At 54.6% G+C, this 20,683-nt stretch overlaps 2 protein-coding genes across 3 annotated transcripts; both read right to left on the bottom strand.

Moving 5' to 3' along the window:
- Positions 1-1,687: 1,687 nt before the first annotated feature.
- Positions 1,688-9,952, bottom strand: EGLN2 (egl-9 family hypoxia inducible factor 2). Of its 2 annotated transcripts, XM_031458744.2 has the most exons (6): positions 9,849-9,952; positions 7,746-8,806; positions 3,446-3,565; positions 2,876-3,012; positions 2,586-2,653; positions 1,688-2,329 (listed from the first exon to the last, which is right to left on the bottom strand). In XM_031458744.2, the coding sequence occupies exons 2-6, from the start codon at positions 8,568-8,570 to the stop codon at positions 2,274-2,276; spliced, it is 1,206 nt and encodes a 401-aa protein (XP_031314604.2). In that variant the 5' UTR covers positions 8,571-8,806; positions 9,849-9,952; the 3' UTR covers positions 1,688-2,273. The 2 variants fall into 2 exon arrangements, with proteins under 2 accessions (XP_031314604.2, XP_031314605.2); XM_031458745.2 differs by lacking the exons at positions 2,586-2,653; positions 2,876-3,012.
- Positions 9,953-11,390: 1,438 nt separating this feature from the next.
- Positions 11,391-20,138, bottom strand: RAB4B (RAB4B, member RAS oncogene family). Its single transcript, XM_010985226.2, has 8 exons — positions 19,888-20,138; positions 18,626-18,706; positions 18,234-18,348; positions 16,670-16,732; positions 16,433-16,587; positions 15,128-15,223; positions 14,909-15,039; positions 11,391-11,770 (listed from the first exon to the last, which is right to left on the bottom strand). The coding sequence occupies exons 1-7, from the start codon at positions 19,901-19,903 to the stop codon at positions 14,924-14,926; spliced, it is 642 nt and encodes a 213-aa protein (XP_010983528.1). The 5' UTR covers positions 19,904-20,138; the 3' UTR covers positions 11,391-11,770; positions 14,909-14,923.
- Between the last annotated feature and the right edge of the window lie 545 nt (positions 20,139-20,683).

The following is a 20,683-nucleotide window of genomic DNA, read 5'->3' as shown; positions in this document are numbered from 1 at the left end:
TACGAGGATCCGGAATTCCTGAAGCTCCTGGACCTCTTCAATGACACCTTCCACATCACAAGCTCCAGATGGGGCGAGATGAGAGGGTCGGCACCAGTATCTCCCTCGTGTGCCAAATCTGCCAAATCCCTAGTCCACGGACCTACATTGGATCATTAGAATGGGACAGTTTTAGAATTTTGGAATTCTGGAACGTACAACATCAAAATTCTGGTCCAGTCTTCCCATGGGTAAACTAGTAGTATTGTTCACTGTCGTATTGATTCCCTATCCCCCTCAATGTACATTTTCCCCTCCCTCCTGGACTGGCTCCCGGCCTGCACCACCAAATCTTCCGAAACTTCACGGACCTTCGGGTTTTCATCTCTCAGCAAATCCAGCGGCACCAGCAGAGGCAGCAGCCTGGGGTGACTCTCGATTTCATCGACTGTTTCCTGGATCAGGTGGATAAGGTGAAGGGTCATGCTGCCCTAAACTCTATCCCTGCTGCCCACCAGCATAAGCCTGACAAGCGCAGCACCTATCTCCTCTGCCCACAGGAACAGAAGGACCGGGAGAGCCACTTCCAGGAGGAGACGTTGGTGATGAAGACACACAACCTCTTTGGCAGCACTGAGGCCACAAGCACCAATCTGCGTTATGGGCTCCCCATTCTGCTCAAGTATCCAGAGGTGGCAGGTCTGGGAGCTGGAGAGTCAGGGATGAAGGCGCCAGGGTTTGGGGATGGCTGGGGGCTGGGGCATACTCAGTTCACACTCTGCCAGCTCCAGCCAAAGTGCAGGCCGATCTGGATGCCGCGGTAAGTGGGATACATGCCCCACACCTGGAGGACTGCCACCGCCTGCCTTACACCAACGCCGTGCCGCACGAGATCCAGCACTTCATCAACGTGCTGCCGCTGGAGCTGCCACATTCCCTCACCCACAACGTCCACCTGCGTGGCCACTTTCTGCCCAAGGTGCCCACTGAAACCCGGGGGGTCTGCGCAGGGACAGGGGAGGGCCTATTAATGAAGATGAGCAGGCATGAGCATTCACAGTACTCACATAGCCCTGGGACCAAGAAAGGCGGCTTGCTTTGCCAAGAGCTTCTAAAATGGGGTTTTAGATGAGTGGAAGGCAGTCGCTTGCCAAGTTTTAGGGTAACCATTGCATATCACCCCAAAGCATCTTTGTGATTCCTCTACTTGTGTCTGTGCACTGGGACCCCACCCAATTCAAGGACCCAGAATGCTTCAACCCCACCAACTTCCTGAACAAGTGCTAGTTCCAGAGCAACAATGCATTCATGCCCTTTGCCCCAGGTATCGGCCGGGCAGGGAGGTGACCAGTCTGGATGATCCTTGGGGCACAGGGGTTTCTCACCCTACATGTGCGTCCCTAGGAAAGTGGATGTGCCTGGGTGCAGGCCTGGCCCTATTGGAGACCTTCCTCTTCCTCACCTTCATTCTACAGCTGTTCTGCCTGCAACCTCTAGGGAGCCCCCCCCCCAACATTGACCTCACCCAGTGCACTGGCCTGGGCAATGTCCCCCCAGCCTTCCAGCTCTGCCTTGTGGCCCACTGAGGTCAGGCTCAGCCACTCTCTGCTCACTGGCTCTCAGAGCTCCTCAACCCCTTTGGTCAATAAAGGCTCTGAACTGCATATAGAGGCTTCTCCTTACCCAGAGGGAGCCAGAGGCAGATGTGTGCAGCTGAGGTAAACTTTTATTTCTTGGCTGACAGGACTTTCACACCCATGCTCCTCCCAGCACCTTTGATTCTGCCCAAGCAGCGGCAGCCAAGTCCAAAAGGTGCCACGGCCAAAGGGGTTGGGGAGTCACTTCACATTCCAGGCTGGAAGAGTGGGGGGCTCGGGGATACTCCCCCCACAAACCTTTGCCAGCAAGAGGCCATGACTCACCCCAACCCCAAATCCTGCATCCTGGTGGGAGGTGGCAATGCCTCCTTCCAGCTCTCCAAACCTGAGAGGGGCACAACCAGACAGAGCAGGACACAAGCCCCCGAATCCAGTAATGGTAGCCCCCAACACTGGCCCCTGCCCAGGTCATAACCCCAGCCCCCAACCCAGGGCAGCAGAAGTCTCTCCTCCTTGGTCCTCAGTGATGGACGGAGCCCTCCACACCAGGCAGGACAGAGGCAAAGTCAGAAGCAGCGGCAGTGGCGGGGAAGGAGCAGGCACCGAGACTGGTGGGCTGCTGGCCAGGAAGCACCAGGCCAAGGCTCTCTCGAAGTCACAGCAAGCTGTCTGTCCATGCAGCTCTGGGGCTGGCCACTAGGTAGGCGTGGTCGGCTGTGATACAGGTACTTGGACACCTTTCTGTCCTGATGCTGGGGGTGACAGGGGACAGAAGATGGTGATGGTGAGTCATCAGGGAAGGAACAAAAAGGCCAAGGAAACCTGGGAATATGGGGAAAGGAGCAGAAGAGACGGGACTCATGCTGGGGATACCAGGAGAGTGGTCAAAGATGGGGGAAAATGAGTGGCAGGACTCAGTGAGAGACTGATGAGGTGGCCTGAGGCCTAGTGAAGTACATGGAATAGGGAGGACTTAAGGAAGGGGGATGCCATTTGGGAAGGAGGTACCTAGCTGATACTTGTCTTTGGCTGCTGCTCGCTCCTTGGCATCAAAATACCAGACAGTGATGGCGTACCTGGGGACCAGAGCAGCCCCAGAGGGCGATTAGAGATCACTCTTCTTTAACTCCAGCCACCAGATCCATAGTGACACTAGAGTCCACCTTCTGAGCCTGGTTCTGTTACCACCTAGGCCCCTTCTCAGCATTTCATTACTTCCTAGTCACTCCAGGGATCTGACAAGACTTTGTTGACACAGTGGGAGCACCTGGGCATATCCCCAAAAGTATGGATCATACCTGGTGGCATAGGCTGGCTTCACCTCATGAGGGTTCCGCCGATCCGACCAGAAAATGAGCAGGCGGTCAAAGAGTGGCTCGATGTTGGCTACCACGGGCCGGCCCTCAGGGAATATCTGTAGCAGGCCGCCATGCACCTGAGGGCAGGCCAGAGGATGAGGCAGGAGGCTGGCCAGTCCGGCCTTGCACTGCCGGGCCCCCAGGAACCCATCAGGGGGCATAGCAGCCACACACATTACCCCCTCCCCGCCATTCAGGCTCTTAAAATGAATGACAGCCCAGAGTCTGCATCACCATGGAGATCTGCAGGAAGCTACCAAAAACAGGAAATGGGGTGGGGGAAGTGTTTATTAGGCTGGGGGCTGGGCGGACAGCACCATTCCCCAAAGAGGGGGAGCTGCCATCAGTGAGCTGGAGAGAGAGGTGCGAGAGGTGCCACTTCCTAAGAAAAGCCATCAGGCAGACTACACAGCCCAGAATGGGTTGAGAAGAGGAACAGGACAACGCTAGGAGCGGAGCTGGGAGTGGAAAACCAAGCCGATGCACGCCACCCCACCCCCAACACCCTACCTTGACGTCCCAGTTCTGGTTCAGGTAATAGATACAGGTGATGCAGCGACCATCGCCATGGGGGTTGTCCACATGTCTCACGTACCCCAGCCCGTTGCCTGGGTAACACGCCACCATGGCCTGGCAGAGAGGATGGAGGTGGGTTTACTGAGGCTAGCAGTCAGGGACGTTTGGCAAAGCAGCCATTACCTTCTTTCTCACCCCTCATTTCTCCCTGACTCCTCAAGTGTTCTGGGCTTCGACGGTTCCAGTGCTCAGATTTTCTTTTTCAGCCAACCCCCCATCTGCCAGAAACCTCAGCTCCTGGGCCTCAATAGCCCACTACACAGCACGCACACACACACACACCCCCATCCACACCTGGAGTCTGGCACCAACATGTGGCTCAATGAGTAACTAAGAGTTTGGTTTCTCAAAGATGTGGTGTGAGGGAAAGGGCCCAGGTGTTCCTGCAGACCTGACTCCTGGGTTCACGTCTCAGAGCTGCCATATGAGCTGTCATGTTAGGCAGGTGACTTAACTTCCCTGTCTCGGTTTCCTCATCTGTGAAATGGAGCTAACAACCATTTCACAGGTCACGAACGAGATAAATGCCTGGAAGAGCACCCCACATAGTGCCTGACATGTGATGGAAAGCCAGAGCAGGGGCTGAAATGACCCTCTGCCCCTAGCTACTGGGAGGGCTGAGGAGACAAACAGGGGAGCACTGGCATGAAGACCCCCACCTCCTCCCCAGCTAGGGACCATCTGTCTTGATCCACCCCACCCCACACTGATGCCAGGAGGGGCTCCGCTGGCCACTGCTCCTCACTAAAGCTGCTACACCTGTGGGCCACAGCCAGCTAAGACAGCCCCAAGATAAACACTCTCAAACAGATCGGCATGTGCTGCCAAACAGGAGGCTTGCCAGGCACCCCATGGCAGGCCAGGTTGACTCAACATCTCAGCCTCCTCCCCACTTATTATTCCCCAGGGCTCACCCCCAGCAAAAAAGGGAAAATGGCTCTACATTAAACATGTGCACCTGGTCTCCCATAGCACCTGCCCTGGGAAAGAGAGGCCAGAAGGGCTGCCACTTGGTATGGCCACCTAGTAGAGAGCCACACTTCTGACAGCAAGATGACAGCAAGAACCTGTCCCCCAAGTTCCAAAGGAGAACCTTTTTTCCACTGCTCACTCCCTGCAGACGGGTCAGTGCTCTGAGAAACTGCTTCACTGGGAGGAAAGAACACAGCTGTGGTGGGGGGGGAACATGGAGGGGGGCAATCAATGAGTCACTGATTAGGGACGGGGAAGACCTCCCCAGTTAGAATCCAAGCAGAGATTCTGCTGGTTCTGCATGATGGGGTGGGGCAAGGGGGTCCAGTGCCGCAGCCACTTCCCCCACACAGCAGCCAGAGACCCTTTACTCCAGCTTGCCACTGCTCAAATCCCTTCAGTTCCTCACTGCATCCCAGAATAAATTCCTGACCACAGCCTCCAAGGCCACTGGCCTCATCTCCATCTCCAGCCTCGCAGCCCTCTGGCTCTTGTCTGACTAAGCCAAGCTGATCCTCAAGGCCTCTGCTCCTGCTTGGAACATCCCCCTTGTTATTCAGGTCTTGGGTCAAGGAGCACCTTGAGTGCTCTAGCAGAAGGCACCTGGGCTTAGTTCCCATTCCACCCCTCTCAGTGCAAAATCAGTACAGGTACTTGTTTCCCTAGTACCGGCCCCTAGGGCCAGGTCTGTCTCCCTAGTGCCCGGGGGTAGCTCCTGACTGAAAGCGCACCTCTAGGTCTCAAGGCCTCCCTTCCATCCTGCCCTGGGCACCCTTCCAGGGTCTCCCACCATGCAGGCAGGGACACCCTCTGTAGTCTGGCATGGAATGGGACTTGTGCCTGTAAAGGGCACAGAAACAGGCCCTTTAAAGACCTGTTACACTCATCTGTATGTGTGTGTGTGGCAGGGGTGATGTGTGCATTCTCTGGTCCCAGAGAAGCATCTGTATCTCCTGCCCTCACAAGGGAAAGGGACAAGGAGAGTGACATGGAAACTTGCTCCTCACCCTCCCATCCCAGGGAAAGGGCAACGAGGATCAACGTGCCAAGACCCCCTCAAAAGCATTTGCACAAGCATACCCCCAAGTCAGAATCTCAGGACTGAGCCAATGACAGCAGATCCCACCTCCAAACTGCTTTTAAAAGGGCCTCCTGGGGTCCCATATGGTGGTCGTTGATGCCAGTGGGAGTCAATTCCCTCCCACCTGCAGGTCGACTAAGCGGAGGAACTAAGGAGAGGAGCAAAGGCAGAACACATAAGCTGCATCCAGGGAAGACCCAGAGGCAGGTTGTTACGGGCTGCAGCCACATGGGGAATCCGTGCCACCACCACCACCGTGGTCCCCCACCTCAGCACCCCACACTGTCTTACTCCAGAGCCTGGGGAGGAAGCCCATATGTTGCCCTGTAAAGGTGGGGAAGCCTGAAGTTGCTGTCTCACTGGGGCAGGGGAGGGTCTGAGAGGAACTCCAGTGACTGGGTTGGCTCCTCCTCTCCCTTCTCAGTCCAGCCAGGCTTGTTCCTACCTCCCAGGGCTAAAAAAGTCCCAACCCCCACCCCCTCCCTCCAGGACCCATTCCCAGCCACATCAGAGGCACCAAAGGAAAAGAGATCTGCTCCCTCCTCTCCCCTCCTAAAATGGCCACAGACTAGCTGGGGACTTAACCTGGTTTTCCAATTCTGTGGATGAGCCAAGAGAGGCTCAGAGAAGTATCCTGCCCTGGGCCACTCAATCTTGTGGTCTCCCCTCCATCTCCCTCCTGTGAGGATTGGTGACCCTGGGGAGAAGGTGCTGAGCACCTTGTGGCCAGAGAGATTCTCACTGCTCTCTCCTGCCCCTGGCTCTCCAGCTATCAAGTAACAGGAGGCAGAAGGAAGTAGGACAAGTTCCAACTGGGGTGGGGAGGATACTGGCCTCGGCCCCGGGGGAGCCCTGGTCTCTGAGCCAGCTTCAGCCTGAGACAGAAGCTGCACAGAGGCAGCACCCGAGATGGGATCTGAGGGAGAGGAAGGAGGGAGGGGACAGCAGCAGCACAGCCTCATGCCCGCAGGGCAGAACACAGTCTGTGCCGTCAGCCAGGCATCACTGGTGCTGTGCAGTGGGCACTCCCTACAGGGCCTTGTCCAAAAATCACCAAACCTCGGACTTAAGGCCAGGGCCTACACCCTACACGAAAAGAATTAACATTTCAGCAGACCAAAAAGGCCCTATGGACTATTGTCTTGTGCAGGGCTCCTGATCCCAGGTTCTCGAATGGGCTGCTGGAGACCCAGAAGGTCCTGATGACTGCCCATGAACACCGATCAAATGAGCATTTTTCTTAAGAGAAGGTCTGTAGTTTTTGGCAGATTCTCAAAAAAAAAAAAAAATACAAAAAACAAAAAAACCCAGGTTCCAAAAAGAGATTAATAACACTACTCTAAAGCAAGACAAACGGGCCAAGAAGAAACACAAAGGCAGAGAGTCAAGGAAACAGATCAGAAACAGACAAGATGAAGGGATAAGCAGAAAAGGAAAGATGGAGGGCAGGAACTAGGGCAGGGAGGGTCAAGAAAGATGAAGACGTGACTTCCACCTGGGCTAGCACATGGCCACCCCCAAGAAGCTGTCCTTAATGCAAATGCCAGAGTATGGGATACAGTGAACAATGCAGCTCAGCACCAGTGCCTCCTCCCGCTGCCTGGCATCCACCTCCCCATGGCCACCCTTCACCTCCTGGTTCTCCTGCCTGGGAGACAGAATGGACAGTCCAGAGACAGATAGTGGATAGGATGGAAAAGACAGGTATGGATCAAAAGATAAGGAAACAGGGGAGAATGAAGACAAGGACAGACAGGTGCAGATGGACAGACGGAGGCAGAAACATGTGCCTGTCTAAACTGACCACCCTTGGTCTAGGACCCATGCACAGACATCAGGGAGCCGGGAACTACACCATGACCCATGTACAGGTGTGGAGCCATGAATGTCAGCACGTCTTCCCAGGTTCTTCAAGAGGATTCCTGGCAAGGTGAAGAACCGACTATGACTACAGGTCAAACCCATGGTTTACAGGTGCACAAACTAAGGCTCACAGGGAATGAGAGCCCACATTGAACTCCAACACCCCCTCCACTGGAGCTGCCTAAACCCCTTTGTTACCTCAGAAGCCTGTCTCCAAACCCACTGGTGCTCAGAGACCAAGAACCCAACAAACAAGTGCTGGGCAGCCCCCTACCCCACCCCCAACACCCCCCCCACACCAGGTCCCTGCAGCCTCACCTTGGTGCGCCCGTTGATGACGTAGCTGCCCAGCCTCCCAGCACAGTGGCGGATTACAGCATCCACATGGGCCATGAGGGCACCGATGCTTCGGCAGCCCGGCTCATGGCCTTCCACCCAGGCAATCTGGTCCCCACGGATGCTGCGTGGCGGGATAGCCCGCTGGCTCACTAGCTGCCCATCACGCAGGCGCCCTCCCCGCTTCAGGGCCTCCACCTCCGCCAGTACGCGGCTGCCCAGTGCCGCCCCCAGGAAGTTGTCCTTGACGCAGATGCCATAGTACCGCATGCAGGGCACAATATAGTCCAGGGCCAGGCGCTCAGGAGCAGAGGGCAGCACCTCCTCCCTCAGCCCAGCGCTGCCCTCACCATTGCCACTGCTGCAGCCCTCCCCTTCTGCCTCCACCTCTTGGTTCTCCTGCCTGGCCCAGGGCCGCTTGCTGGGTGCAGGGGCATCCCCACCATCCTCTGCCCATTTCCGTTTGGGAGCCTCAGGCCGGGCGCCCTGGGCTGCCAGTCGCTGGCACCCCTTGGTGACCAGCGCCGCAGCACCCTCACTCTGCAGTGGCCGCAGCTCCCCGCCATCCTGCCCACCAAAGCCCTCTGGCAGGGGGCTGGCTGTGGTGGAAGTAGCTGTGGCTCTGGGGGTCCCACTCCCCGCCGAGGCCTCACCAGGCGCTCCTGGACGGTGGTAGGACAGCAGGGGACAGGGCAGATAACTCTCCACCCCCATCCTGGCCCGGCTAGGCTCCAAGGGCTCTGTCACTGAACCCGGCAACTGAGGGAGAGCCTGACTCAGGGGCTGCGGCTGGCACGGGCTGTCCATGGTAGCAATGTCTTCATCTCCCGGGCATGGAGGGCACGGCCCAGGCCCATGGTGCCACCCTCCTCCACCTCCTCCTTCTCCACTTGATGCAGCCGGGGGCTGGGGCGGCTGGGCCTGGCGTGCGGCAGGGTGAGGCAGGGCAGGTGGCAGAGGCTTTTCCCGTGCCCTAGGGGTGTTTGCTGGTCCCCAAGTCCTCTGCTGTCCCTAGGGACTTGACAAGGGACCTGTCAAGGTGGCTGGAGAGAGAGAGAGAGAGAGAGATAAAGAGAGAGAGAGAAAGGAATGTGAGAAGAGCTACAGGCAGGTAGGTTGGGGGAAGGGATACGGAGTGCTAAGGGCAGTAGAAAGGAAGATACACAGTTACAAAGACCCCAAAACCTGAGGCCACGTGGGGAAGAAAACTCTGGGAATTTGGGAGGAATCACTGACAGACAAGGGTCAATGAGGGGGGCAGCTGGAGGAGGCTGGGTAGATGACCCAAAGACAGAGGGCTGCAGTGGGGGCTGTGGAACAGAGCATCTTCGGACAGACACAGACCCACAGACAGAAGAGAGAACCTTAAGTAGAAAACGATGGCGAAGGGGGGAGTAGGAGAGTTAGAAACAAACAGACGGGGAGGAGGGGGTGGGGATCTGCCTGGAAGACCATGAGAATGTGGGGATCCACAGGCAGTGGAAACTGGGGAACCCAGAGAAAAACACACCAGAGAGAAGATGGGAGGGCGAGTCTGAAACAGCCGGACAGAACGGGGTGGAGGGGTCGACCTGGGCCCAACAGGAGGAAGCTTGTTGGGGGCTGACACACACCCAGACGGAAGGGAGGTCCTGAGACAGAGAGAGACGGAAGGGAGCCGTGGGAGCAGGGTCCACAGCGACAGAGGGAAGGGTGGAGGAAGGTTCACGCTTTGGGGACAGGACTAGGGTAAAAAGCGCTCCCCTCCCAAGTCCCTTCAGTGCGGGCCTTGGGACCCCTCAGGGCGCAGCAGGCAACAGAGGTAGGGCCTAGGGACCGCTTGGACCCCATGCCACCACCCCTCCCATCCCCCTCCGCCCGCCGCGAGCTCCTCGCTCCCACCCCAACCCCCCCCCCAACGGCCGGCGCTCAACGTGCCCGGCGCGCGTTCCCTCCCCCACGCCCCACCCCCACCCTCCCCAGGGTCTCCACGCTCCACCAAGGCGTGCCCCGAGCGGCCCCCAACTCCCCACTCGGCTCCCACCGGCGCCCCGACTCGAACGCCTTCTCCTTCCCCTCTCCCTTCCCTCTCCGCGCTCTCCTTACCGAGCTTTTTCCTACGGCCGCGGCGCCGCCGTTTGTGCCAGCCGCCCTGCGCCGCACAGCGCGCCATACCCCGCCCCCACCACCCGCGACGCTCCGCCCCCGCCTCGCCCGGTGGGCACGTGATCGCGCCCGGGCGGAGAAGGAGGTGCGCGCGCAGGCGCGGGCCACACGGGGCGGGGCGAGGAAGTTCAGAAGACCCCCATCCTCGGGAAAGGGGAAGTGGGCCGGTTACCGATGCAAGGCTTGTTTGCGTCCTCTGCTCCGCCCTTTTTGCGCGAGAGAATGAACGCCGTTAGGAAGGGCTGGATCCAAAGCTGGGGGTGGTTTCTGCACATATATTGCCAAGGAAGGGTGGGAGAGGTATGCAAATAATTATATTTACATAGACAGGCCCACCCCCCTCTGAGCCAAGAGCCCTGCGCAGAAAGAGGAGTAGCTTGATCGGGGAGTGGCATGCAAATCGTCGATATTATTTACATGGACAGCCCCGCCTTCTCACAGCCCAAGAATAGGAATGAGATACTGAGAAACGTCTGCGCAGTTAGTTGGGAAATGTATGTAAATTTGCACACCAGTAATTTACGTAAGGACTTTTTATAACGGAGGGAAAAAGGGAGGAACGTCCTTGCGAGGAGGGAGAGATGACCAGAAAGGCTGTGCAAACGTATCCTGACCCATTCTGCTGTGTCCCATCGGGACAATTATGACGAAAGCTACGGAGAGAAGACATTCGCATGACAGCCTTCAGTCTTTTGAACATTTTAGACGACCTAGCCTGGGAGGACTATGCTGATGAGATTATTTAAATACCCTGCCCTCTTCACCACCAGCCAGGCTGAGCCAGGACTCAGGCCTCCCGATGGTTTAAGGACAACTTGGTGGTGGGTGAGCAGTTGGGAGTGTCCTGATGTCCTGAGCGCGCTGCACCTGTCTCTGGTACAGCATGTGCAGTTATCTGAGGTTCACCTCGACACAGGAATAACATACCGATCTCAAATTTGCACAGGAGTCAGGGTTGCAGAAAGACCCACACAGTCTTCAGGGTTCATGGTCAGGTATCAAAAGAGCCAAATTCACACCAAAACTCACACAGATCTCAGGGCACACATACACAGTCACACACCAAACATCAGTCACTTCCTCGGATTTTCAGACATCAGACATGCATAGATAGCTATCACCCACCTGGCCCAGACCCAGGGCTCACGAACAGGCCTGAATTCTCATTCCCTAGCCTTGGTGTCTCAAACAACACCAGCCTCATGGACACAATCTCCAAGGACACAGAGTAGTCACAGGCAACAGTGTCACACAAACACACACACACAAGCAGCAGACATTCCTACAGATCCCAACACACACACATCACAAAGGGACATCAGTGTTACATATGCAGGCAAACTCCCTCCATGACAGACACCTAAGCCACAGAGTCATGGTAGACCCCCACACCATGTCCAACCCCAAAACATGGCTACAAACACCATCTGGAACCTCTTCAGTCTCCCCTCCCTCCCACCCCAAAATGACAGAGGCCATGACACAGGTGTAAACAATGCTTTATGGGGGCAGGATAGGGACAGGACAGGCCTCCAGGTAATAAATAACATGTACTCGCAACAGCAGGGCCAGGGGAGCTGAGGCCAAATGGCCCTGGTTTCAGGCTTTGGGAACTCTTTGAGTATGATCAGGAGTTTGGGGGAACAGGGGTTAGCCAAGACAGAGGAAGCAGCAGCAGGTATTGATTCCCCCTTCCCCCGTGGCTCAGTCTTGCCCCTCAGCCAGGCCCCACCAGGCCAGGGAAGGGGGACAGGTGGCAGGGCAGCTTCTCTGGGGCCAGGGCAGGTGAGGGCCTCGGCCTCCCAGGGCCTGGGTCTGGGCCCCAGCCGGAAGGACAGGGCTGGTCCTGGAGAACAGCTGAGCTGAAAGAAAAGTGTGCGGTGAACTGGAGGGATCTTGGGCCTGTCCAGTTGGTGTCTGCCTCATTTCTGGGTCTCTTCCTGCCCTCCTGTCTGGGCTTGTCTGTCCATGAAGGTGACTTGGGGCTCTGACTCTGAGGGCACGTGCACCTCTCTGTTTATTCTCCTCAGAGAGTTGTCTCCTTGAGTCTGTAGAAGGCCATGGCGATTTCTAAATTTTGTCTCCTCACCTTTGCATCTGTGTTTGTCTATGTTCCTGGATCACCCCAGCTCTAGGTCTCATTCCAGTGTTTTCCAGACTGAGGAGACACATTTTGGTTCTTGCTTTGGCTCCAGATAGCATTACCTGGGAGCTTCTAGAAATCCCAAAATCACTTCAGAATCTCTGCGGTAAGGCCTGAGCATCAGTTGCTCATAAAGCTCTCCAGGTGATTCCAATGTGCAACACTGTATTGGGGATTGGGAAATCAGTTTGGTGGGCCTTGAGCAATTTTTAAAAATTGAAATAGATAAAATAGAATGGAGAATAACAGAGCGCTTCATATGTAATAAGAATGTTGGTCCACAGAGATAAAAAGGAGGTGGGTGGGAGCCAGATGCTGAGCAGAATGGAGAGTGGGTATGGGGTTTCATTTTAGGGTCATGAAAATGTTTTGGAACTTAGACGGTGGTGGTAGCTGCACAACCTTGTGAATGTACTAAATGCCACTGAATGGTACACTTTAAAATGGCTACACTTATGTGAATTTCACCTTGATTTTAAGAAAAAGAATATTAGTACAAGGAAAACTTTGGTTTATACATGTATGACTGTATTAGATCAACATATAAAATATATTTCCCCCTGCAGACTGCAGTCAACAAAGTTTGAAAATGCACTGTCTTATTACACTGAGGGCAAACCCGAAAACAGACTCAAAATTAAGTCTTGAGGTGACGAGTACACAGCCCAGAGTCTTTAAATGGATAAGAAGAAAACTAATAAACAGCCCTCATTTATCATGTCTTAGTTGGGCCCTGTTCTAAGCACTTTACATGAAGTAACTTAATCTTTTCAACACCCTCATGAAGTTGGTACTACTTTCAGCCCCATTTACAGGTGAGGAAACCAAGACCCAGAGAGGTTAAGCAATTTGCCCAGAATCACACAGCCACGAAGTGACAGAGTTGGAGTATAAACACAGGCATCCCAGCTCTGTAGACTATGATCTCTCACCTCCTTCCCTTCTCAGATGGGGAAGACAAAACTGTACGGATAACAATGATCAAGTGTACAGAGTTGAACACTTTAAAAAGGAGGAGCAGTTGTGAGACCGCCCGTCTAGAGGGAGTGACCCCATTTGGGAAGCCAGTACAGGTTCCCTGCAGGAAGAGTCATTTTAGCAGAGACCTGATGTTGGATGGCAGAAAGGAGGCAGGGGGACAGGCACACCCAGGCACTCACAGCAGATGCAAAGGCCTGGAAGGAAAAGAGGGCACTGCCCAGAGAGTTCACCCATGACTCCTCTTTCTCAAATTCCATATCCATTCATCAGGAACTTATGTTGGCTCTGCTTTCAAAGTACATATATCCCAAGTCTAACCACTGTGCTCCAAGGCAACCCTGGAGCTGCCAATGGCTGGGGAAGGGGGTGGGCATGAAGCACAGAGATGAGAATCAGCAAGATGTTCCCCCCCCCCGGAGAAGTGGGGATGCGACCAAATCCTGTGGGATCGTTCAAGCCTGTCAAGGAGTTTGGACCAAACACAGGGAAACAAACAAGGATTCCTGGAGGAGGGGGAAGCAGTTACCAGAGACGAGAGGGAAGGAAAAGTGTTCCTGGTAGAGGGAACAGCAGGAGCAAAGACCCAGAGAAAGGGAAAGAACTTCAGTGTAGCCACAGTGGCCTGTCAGGTGGGGAGAGGTGTGAGTTGAGGCCAGTGAGGCTGGCAGGGGACAGCCCCTGCAGAGGGTCAAACACCAGGCTGAGGTGCTTCAGCTGTGTCCCATGGACCCTGGGAGCCATGGTGGTTTCCAACAGGGAAGGGGCAGATCAGATTTGTGCTTTAGGAAGGCTCAGTGACTATATCAAGAGGGGACAAGACTGGAGACAGAGATCAGGGAGAATACCAACCTACCCACTTTCTCAGCCCCTGCTCTGCCCCCACCTTGGTCCTGTCCACCACAGCGGTTCACCTCAGCTTTGCAGTGGCTTCCTCCCTGGCCTCCCAGCAACCACCCCTGTTCCCCACAGTCTCTCCTACATAGGCAGCCAGAGGGACCCTGTGAACATCTGAATCAGATCTTGTCCCTCCGTTTGGAGCCCTCCTATGGCTCCCATCCCACCCAGAGTATAAGCCAGAGTCCTCCCCAGGGCCCACAATGCCCTAACTCATCTGCTTGCCTCCACCCCAAACTCATGTCCTGCTCATCTACCCGACAACACACACACACACACACACACACACACACACACACACACACACACACACACCCACACACCCCCACACACACCCACACCCACTCCAGCCACACTGGCCTCCTTGGACTTCCTCACCCAGGCCAGGCACAACCCTACTTCAGGGCCTTTGTATTGGCTGTTCTCTCTGCTTAGAACACTCTCTCCCCAGGTCCCCACATGACCCTCTCCCTCACTTCTTTCAGGTCTTTGCTCAAATGTCACCTAGTCAATGAGGCCTCCCCTTATCATCCTGTTTAACATGCCACCCCTCCCCTCCCCACCCTCCTAGTCCTGCTTTATTCTTCTCCACAGCTCTGATCTCCCTAACTACACAGTTTACTTATGTATCTTGTTTATTGCCTGCCTCCTCCACCAGGGCAGGGATTTTTGTCTGTTCTACCCTCTGCCATATCCCCAGTGCCTTGAACAGGGCCTGGCACATAGTAGGCACTTGAGAAATCTTTCACAGATTATGAATAGGAGGGTCAGAGATCCAGGGCAGAGAGCCGGCAGTGGGATGGAAAGGAGGGTGGATTTCCTGTGGCTGGGAAGGTGGCTACTTTAACTCAAGTGTTCTTGTACCTTTCTTTCTCACTCTTGTTTCTCTTGTCATCTCTCCTTTTCAGTGTCTCTGTCTCTGCTCTGTACTCCCCTTTGCCAGGAGACCAGCCCTGCAGTCGCTGAGTCCCCAGTATCCCACCTGGCTCCGTAGGTCTCAGCAGCCACAGGGCTGAGGGGCCACGGCCTGGGCACTCCGAGGCTGCCGCAGCTGACGAAGGGAAGCATCACCATACTGGATGCCAGAGCCCATCCTCTCGGGGTCAAGCTCACCTGGCAGGAGGGGAAAAGTCAGAACTGGTCCTTTGGAGACCTCTGGACCCTGCCTTTCACTCCCACCCTGGTCAGCTGGGGGCCTCACCTGAGTCAATCTTGTTCAGAATGGTGCGGGCACACTTCAGGAAAGCCTCCTCCACGTTCTCACCAGTGAGAGCACTAGTTTCCAGGAACATTAGCTCTAGGGGAAGACACTCGGAAGGTCAGGGCCTCAGTCAGTCCCCAACCTCTACTCTGACTTGGACCTGCTGCGTCTCATTTTGTTCCTCAGATGTTCCACCTAAGTTATTTCACTTAGCATAATACCCTCCAAGTCCATCCATGTTGCTGCAAATGTCAAAATTTCATTCTTTTGGTGGGTAGAGGGTGTAGCTCAGTGGTAGAGTGAATGTTTAGCATGCAAGATGTCCTGGGTTCAATCCCCAGTGCCTCTGTTAAGGGTGGGGAGGGATTTAAAAAAAAAAAAAAAGAACCCAAAATTTTTTCATTCTTTTTTATGACTCAGTAGTATTCCAGTGTGTGTGTGTGTGTGTGTGTGTGCGCGCGCGCGCGTGCATTTACCACATCTCCTTTATCCAGTCATCTGTTGATGAACATTTAGGTTGCCTCCATATCTTGGAAATTGTAAATAATGCTGCTATGAACATTGGGGTGCATGTATCTTTCCAATTAGCGTTTTTGTTTATTTCAGAAATATATCCAGGAGTGAAATTGCTGGGTCATGAGGTAGTTCTATTTTTCGTTTTTTGAGAGACTGCCATACTGTTTTCCCACAGCAGCTGCACCAGTTTACATTCCCACCAACAGTGTAGGAGGGTTCCCTTTTCTCCACATCCTCACCAATATTTGTTATTTGTGGTCTTTTTGCTCATAGTATACTTGCATACCTTTTGATGTGGCTGTCAGTCCCCTAATTAGTCTACTCCCCTAATGCCAGTGCCTGCTAACCTGGGGTCTACCCTGTCCCATCTCCCTTATTCACGAAATGTGCCTGTCCCCTAGGGCCATCGGAGTTTGCAGTCTCCACCTTATACCAATACCCCATGCTGTCTCCCCATGATGGTCAAAACCTTCTGAGCAGCCAACATTAATCAAGCGCCCATCCCTCCAGGCAGTGCTGAGGGCTCCCCATGGACCACCTCCCTTAACCATCATGCACTATGTGAGGCAGAAATGCTACGGCCCTGACTTTCCAGATGAGGAAACTGAGGACCAGGCTGGTCACACAGCTCACATGTGGCAACACTCAGATCTGAACCCAGACTTCTAAATCCCCACTTTCCCCTGTTGAGCAGAGCCACAGAGAGCCAGGAGGCCCACAGGCCCCCCTGAACTGCCCCCATTCCTGGGAGGATCCCCCTTCCCTGCTGGCCCATTGCATGGCCCTCACCATTCTCCTGGGCAAAGCGGGAGGCCTCCAGGAAGGTAACCTCACGCTCTGGGTCCAGGTCCTTCTTGTTGCCACAGAGAATGACCACGATGTTGGGGCTGGCTAGTGTGCGGGCATCTGTCAGCCAGGCAGCCAGCGAGTTGTAGGTCTCCCGGCTGCGGAGAAGGGAGAGAGAGAGGGGAGGCAGATGTAGGAGAAGGCAGCCCGGGCCCCGCCCCACCCACTCCGTGCACCCACCTGGTGATGTCGTACACCAGCAGGGCTCCAGCCGCCCCTCGGTAATAGCTCCGCGTCACCGACCTGTGGGGCCAGGGGGACCCAGTCACCCCCGAGGCTGGGGTCTGCCCCAAGACTGCCCCCCTCTGCGGAAAGAGACTGGTGGTTCGGAGGCCCCCTCTTCACCGCTGGGCCATCACCCTCAACCTGGCCGTGGTCTGGTCTCACTACAATTTCTCACACTCGTGGTCTCTCTGTCTCCCTCAATCTCTCACTTAGCCGCCCACCTCTGTCTCCATCTCTCCCTCTCTCTGAGGCTCTGTGTGTCCCTGTCTTTCTATACGTCTTCATTGGTAGGTGTCTTTCTCCCTCTTTTATGTGTGTGTGTGTGTTTAACTGTCCTTTAATCTTTGTCTGTCTTACTCTGCCTCTCTCATCCTCACCCTTTCCCATTCATTCATTCATTCAGCCGGCATTTTATGTTCACCCCCTTTGCCCAGTCCTGGCCAAGCACTATGCAACTACATCCCCTTGGCCTTATCCTGCTCTGTCTAGGGGAGGCCCCCTTCCCAGAGTGGCCAACTGTATGCATCTCCCTGTGTCACCAGGCTGGGTCCCTCCAGAACTCACACAATCACTGCGCAAGCATTTGTTGAGTACTTACTGCAAACCTGGCCCACGTCTCACACCTGTCTCCCCTGCACTCTCTCTCTGTCTCTGGGCTCTAAGTACCTCACACAGAGAACTAACACACAGATATTAACTTGGCAGCTATGTACTGCTGCCCAGGGACCACATGTCCCCATGGCCTGGATTCCCTTGTTTCTCTCTCCCTGCTCCCTATTTCTCAGACTCCAGGTTTCTGGGTGTCTATTACCTTTTCTGCAGACATTTCCTGAAGGCATACGAGCCCCACACATTTCCCTTTCTTCCCAAAACATCCATTCCTCCATCTCTCTGGCCACACCTGTCCCACTTTCCCTGTCTCTGTCTCTCACCTCTGTTTCTCTGAGTCCCCTTATCTCCCGATCCCTCCTTCTCCCTTTCTGAGTGTTTGTATCTCTCTTTCAAGTTTCCCTTTCTGTTCTACTCATTCTCTGCCAATCTCTACCCCTTGCCCCACCCCAAGCATCTTCAGGCCTCGTTTCTCCCTGGGGACAAGTCTCCATCTCTCCAGCCCATGAGTCTCTCCCACATAGTCTCTGTCGGTCCCTCCTTGGCTCTCTCACTGCTTTTGTTTTGTTTTGTTTTGTTTCTTTAAATTTTTCTTTTTAATGGAGGTACTGGGGATTGAACCCAGGACCTCAGGCATGCTAAGCAGGCGCTCTATCACTGAGCTATACTCCTGCCTCACTTTTCATTAGGCTCCTTTTTCAATCTTTTTCTCATTGTCCCTGTCATCCTCTCTCTAACATGCCTTCTTTCTTTGACTCTATCTACCTGCTTATCACAATCTCTTATCCCGCTCCCTCTGTCTTGCCTGCCCTCTCAGTGTCTCCTTGCTTGTATCATTATGTTTCCAGGTAACTCTGTACACTCCTCCCCTCTCCCCAACTCTCTCTCCTTGGGAGCCCAGCCCACCTACCGAAACCGCTCCTGGCCAGCTGTGTCCCAAATCTGTAGCTTCACGGTCTTCCCACCCACGTTGACCACCCGAGATCCAAACTCCACGCCGATTGTGTGGTTGGAGTCCTGTTTGACTGGGGAGTGGGAGGGAGAGAAGAGGCAGTGCAGGGACTCAGAGGATTCGCTGTCCCCCAAGGCCTCCTCAGCCTGTACAAACCCATTGTCATTGCTGGGATAACTGAGGCTCAAGGAGGACCTAGCAAAGAGCACATACCAAGGTAAGGACCAGGCAGCCAGCACTGGAGTTGTACCTATAGCCAGCCCTGCCCCTGCCCACCCCGACAGCTGCCTATTGCCCACACCACACCCATGCCCACAGTTTAGTTCCCAGGACCACTCCCAGAAACTCACACTTATTCTCAATGAATTGATGAAGGAGACATGATTTGCCAGTTCCTGCACTGCCAATCACCAGGAATTTGAAGAGGAAGTCTGAGAGCAGATGGAGCCAAAATCAAGGAAACCCATGTGGAGAGAAAGATACATAGGAAAAGATGGAAACGGAGAGAACATCACAATGACGGGGAGAGAAACAGACACAGGCAGACACAGGACAATGGGTAACAAAATTAACATAATTCTTATATAGTGCTTACCACATACTAGGCACAGTTCTAAATATCTTTACTTACATCAACAACTCACTTAATCCTCAGGAAAACTCTGTGAGGGAGGTATACTAATAATCATCCCCATTTTCCAGATGAGGAAACTGAAGCTGGAAAGGTTAACTGACTTTCCCAAGTTCCTGCAGCTAGGCAAAGCTGGTATTCCAACGCAGACCAACTGGCTCCAGAGTCCAAGATATCAGCTATTACACTGCTAAAGCCTTCTGAAAACCGTTTCATCAAGGACTACAGTCTTGCCCTTGCCCCCTACGACTTCACCTCCTACCACTTTCTGATTCATTCATTCCACTTTAGCCTCCAGCTTTCAGTCTACTCCCTGAAGATGACAATCTGGTTCCTGTCTCAGGGTCTCTGCACTTGTTCCCTCTGCTTTTCTCTATTTGCTGAGTGAATGCAGCTCCCTGTGACTCCCAAACCAGCGCTCTTTCTTCCGCATCCTGTTCTCCCACCTCCTATCCATCTATCTGGATTTCCCAATTCTCATTCCCTCTTTCCCTCCCTCTCCCCAAGACACTACCCCTATTCTCAAGCTTAAGCCCCACCCCTTGCCACTAGCCCAACCCCCTGATTCAAGGACAACTCACCCCCAACCGCATTTCAGACCTCTCCAGAGTAGTCCCAGGGTACAGAGCATCCCTTCAGGGTTCCCCTAGCCCTTCCAGTTTGACCCCTGCCATTCACACAGCCAGCCCCGCCCCATCCACTCAGGCTCCGCCCAGACATATTAAAGCCCACCCCTTCCCTCAAGGCCCACCATGATCCAACAAGACTGGTTTCCTCAAATCCCGCCCCAGATCTATTTCGCCCACACACCAGTCCCTCAGGCTCCGCCCAAATCGATTAAGCTCAGCATCAGACTCACTAAGCCCCTCCCAGCCTCCACCAGACCCCGCCCCCTGAGGTATAAAGCCCCGCCCCATACCCACAGGCCGCATCCTCCCTGGGCCCAGACCCCAGACCCTAACTACAGCCCACCACCCTTACCGTAGGTCTCAGCCATGACTCGGTCACGGCCACTTAGGGCCGCAATATGGCGACGCGGCCGCGCCTGCTCCTCGGCTGGCAGCCGCTCCACTCGGGCTGCAGCCCCGGCTCCTTCCTATTCCCGGGGCCGGCGCCGCCACTTCCGCCTCCACCCCCCTCCGGCGCGACCCGCTGGGGCTGCGGGATACCTGGCCACGCTTCCCGAAGGCAGGGATTGGTGGACTCAGTGGACACGGGGCGGGGGAAATAGAGCCGATTGGCGGTGAAAGAGGGGCGGGACCAAGACGAACGATTGGCGGAGCCAGTGGGAAGGGGCGGCACAGAAATGCTTCGCGGAGCAGAGAAACGGATTTGGTCAGAAGTCCTGGGGGCAGGGTCGAGGTTCCAGATTGGGTAGGAGCTAAGTTGGGGGCGGGCATACGGATGCAGAGAAGAGGGTAGGACTGACAGAAAGAGCCTCGAAGAGGAGTGATCTTGGGCTGGAGAGTACAGCTCTCAAAGGCAGGAAGGATGAAATTGGGATGATACCCAAGTTAACCTCCCACCTCCCTTTGCAGATAATCTTGTAAGAAAACCTAGAAAAACCTCTCCTCTGCATTTTTTGTCTTCCTCATGATCCGACTGACTCACTGCCAATAGTTCAATAGTTCTCTTATTGGTCTAAAGAGGACACTACAATCCCCCAATTTGGCTGTTTAGGTTATTCCCCCTTCTCATTTGCTTGTGATATCTAAGCCTAGGTGCCCACCTATGGTACCCAGCTTGGAGCAAAGAGCTTTTAGTACGTGAAACTGCT

This window comes from Camelus dromedarius, chromosome 9, assembly GCF_036321535.1.
Source record: "Camelus dromedarius isolate mCamDro1 chromosome 9, mCamDro1.pat, whole genome shotgun sequence".
NCBI classification, from domain to species: domain Eukaryota; kingdom Metazoa; phylum Chordata; class Mammalia; order Artiodactyla; family Camelidae; genus Camelus; species Camelus dromedarius.
The sequence above is the reverse complement of the archived record's forward strand: the minus strand, read 5'-3'. Positions and strand labels throughout refer to the sequence as shown.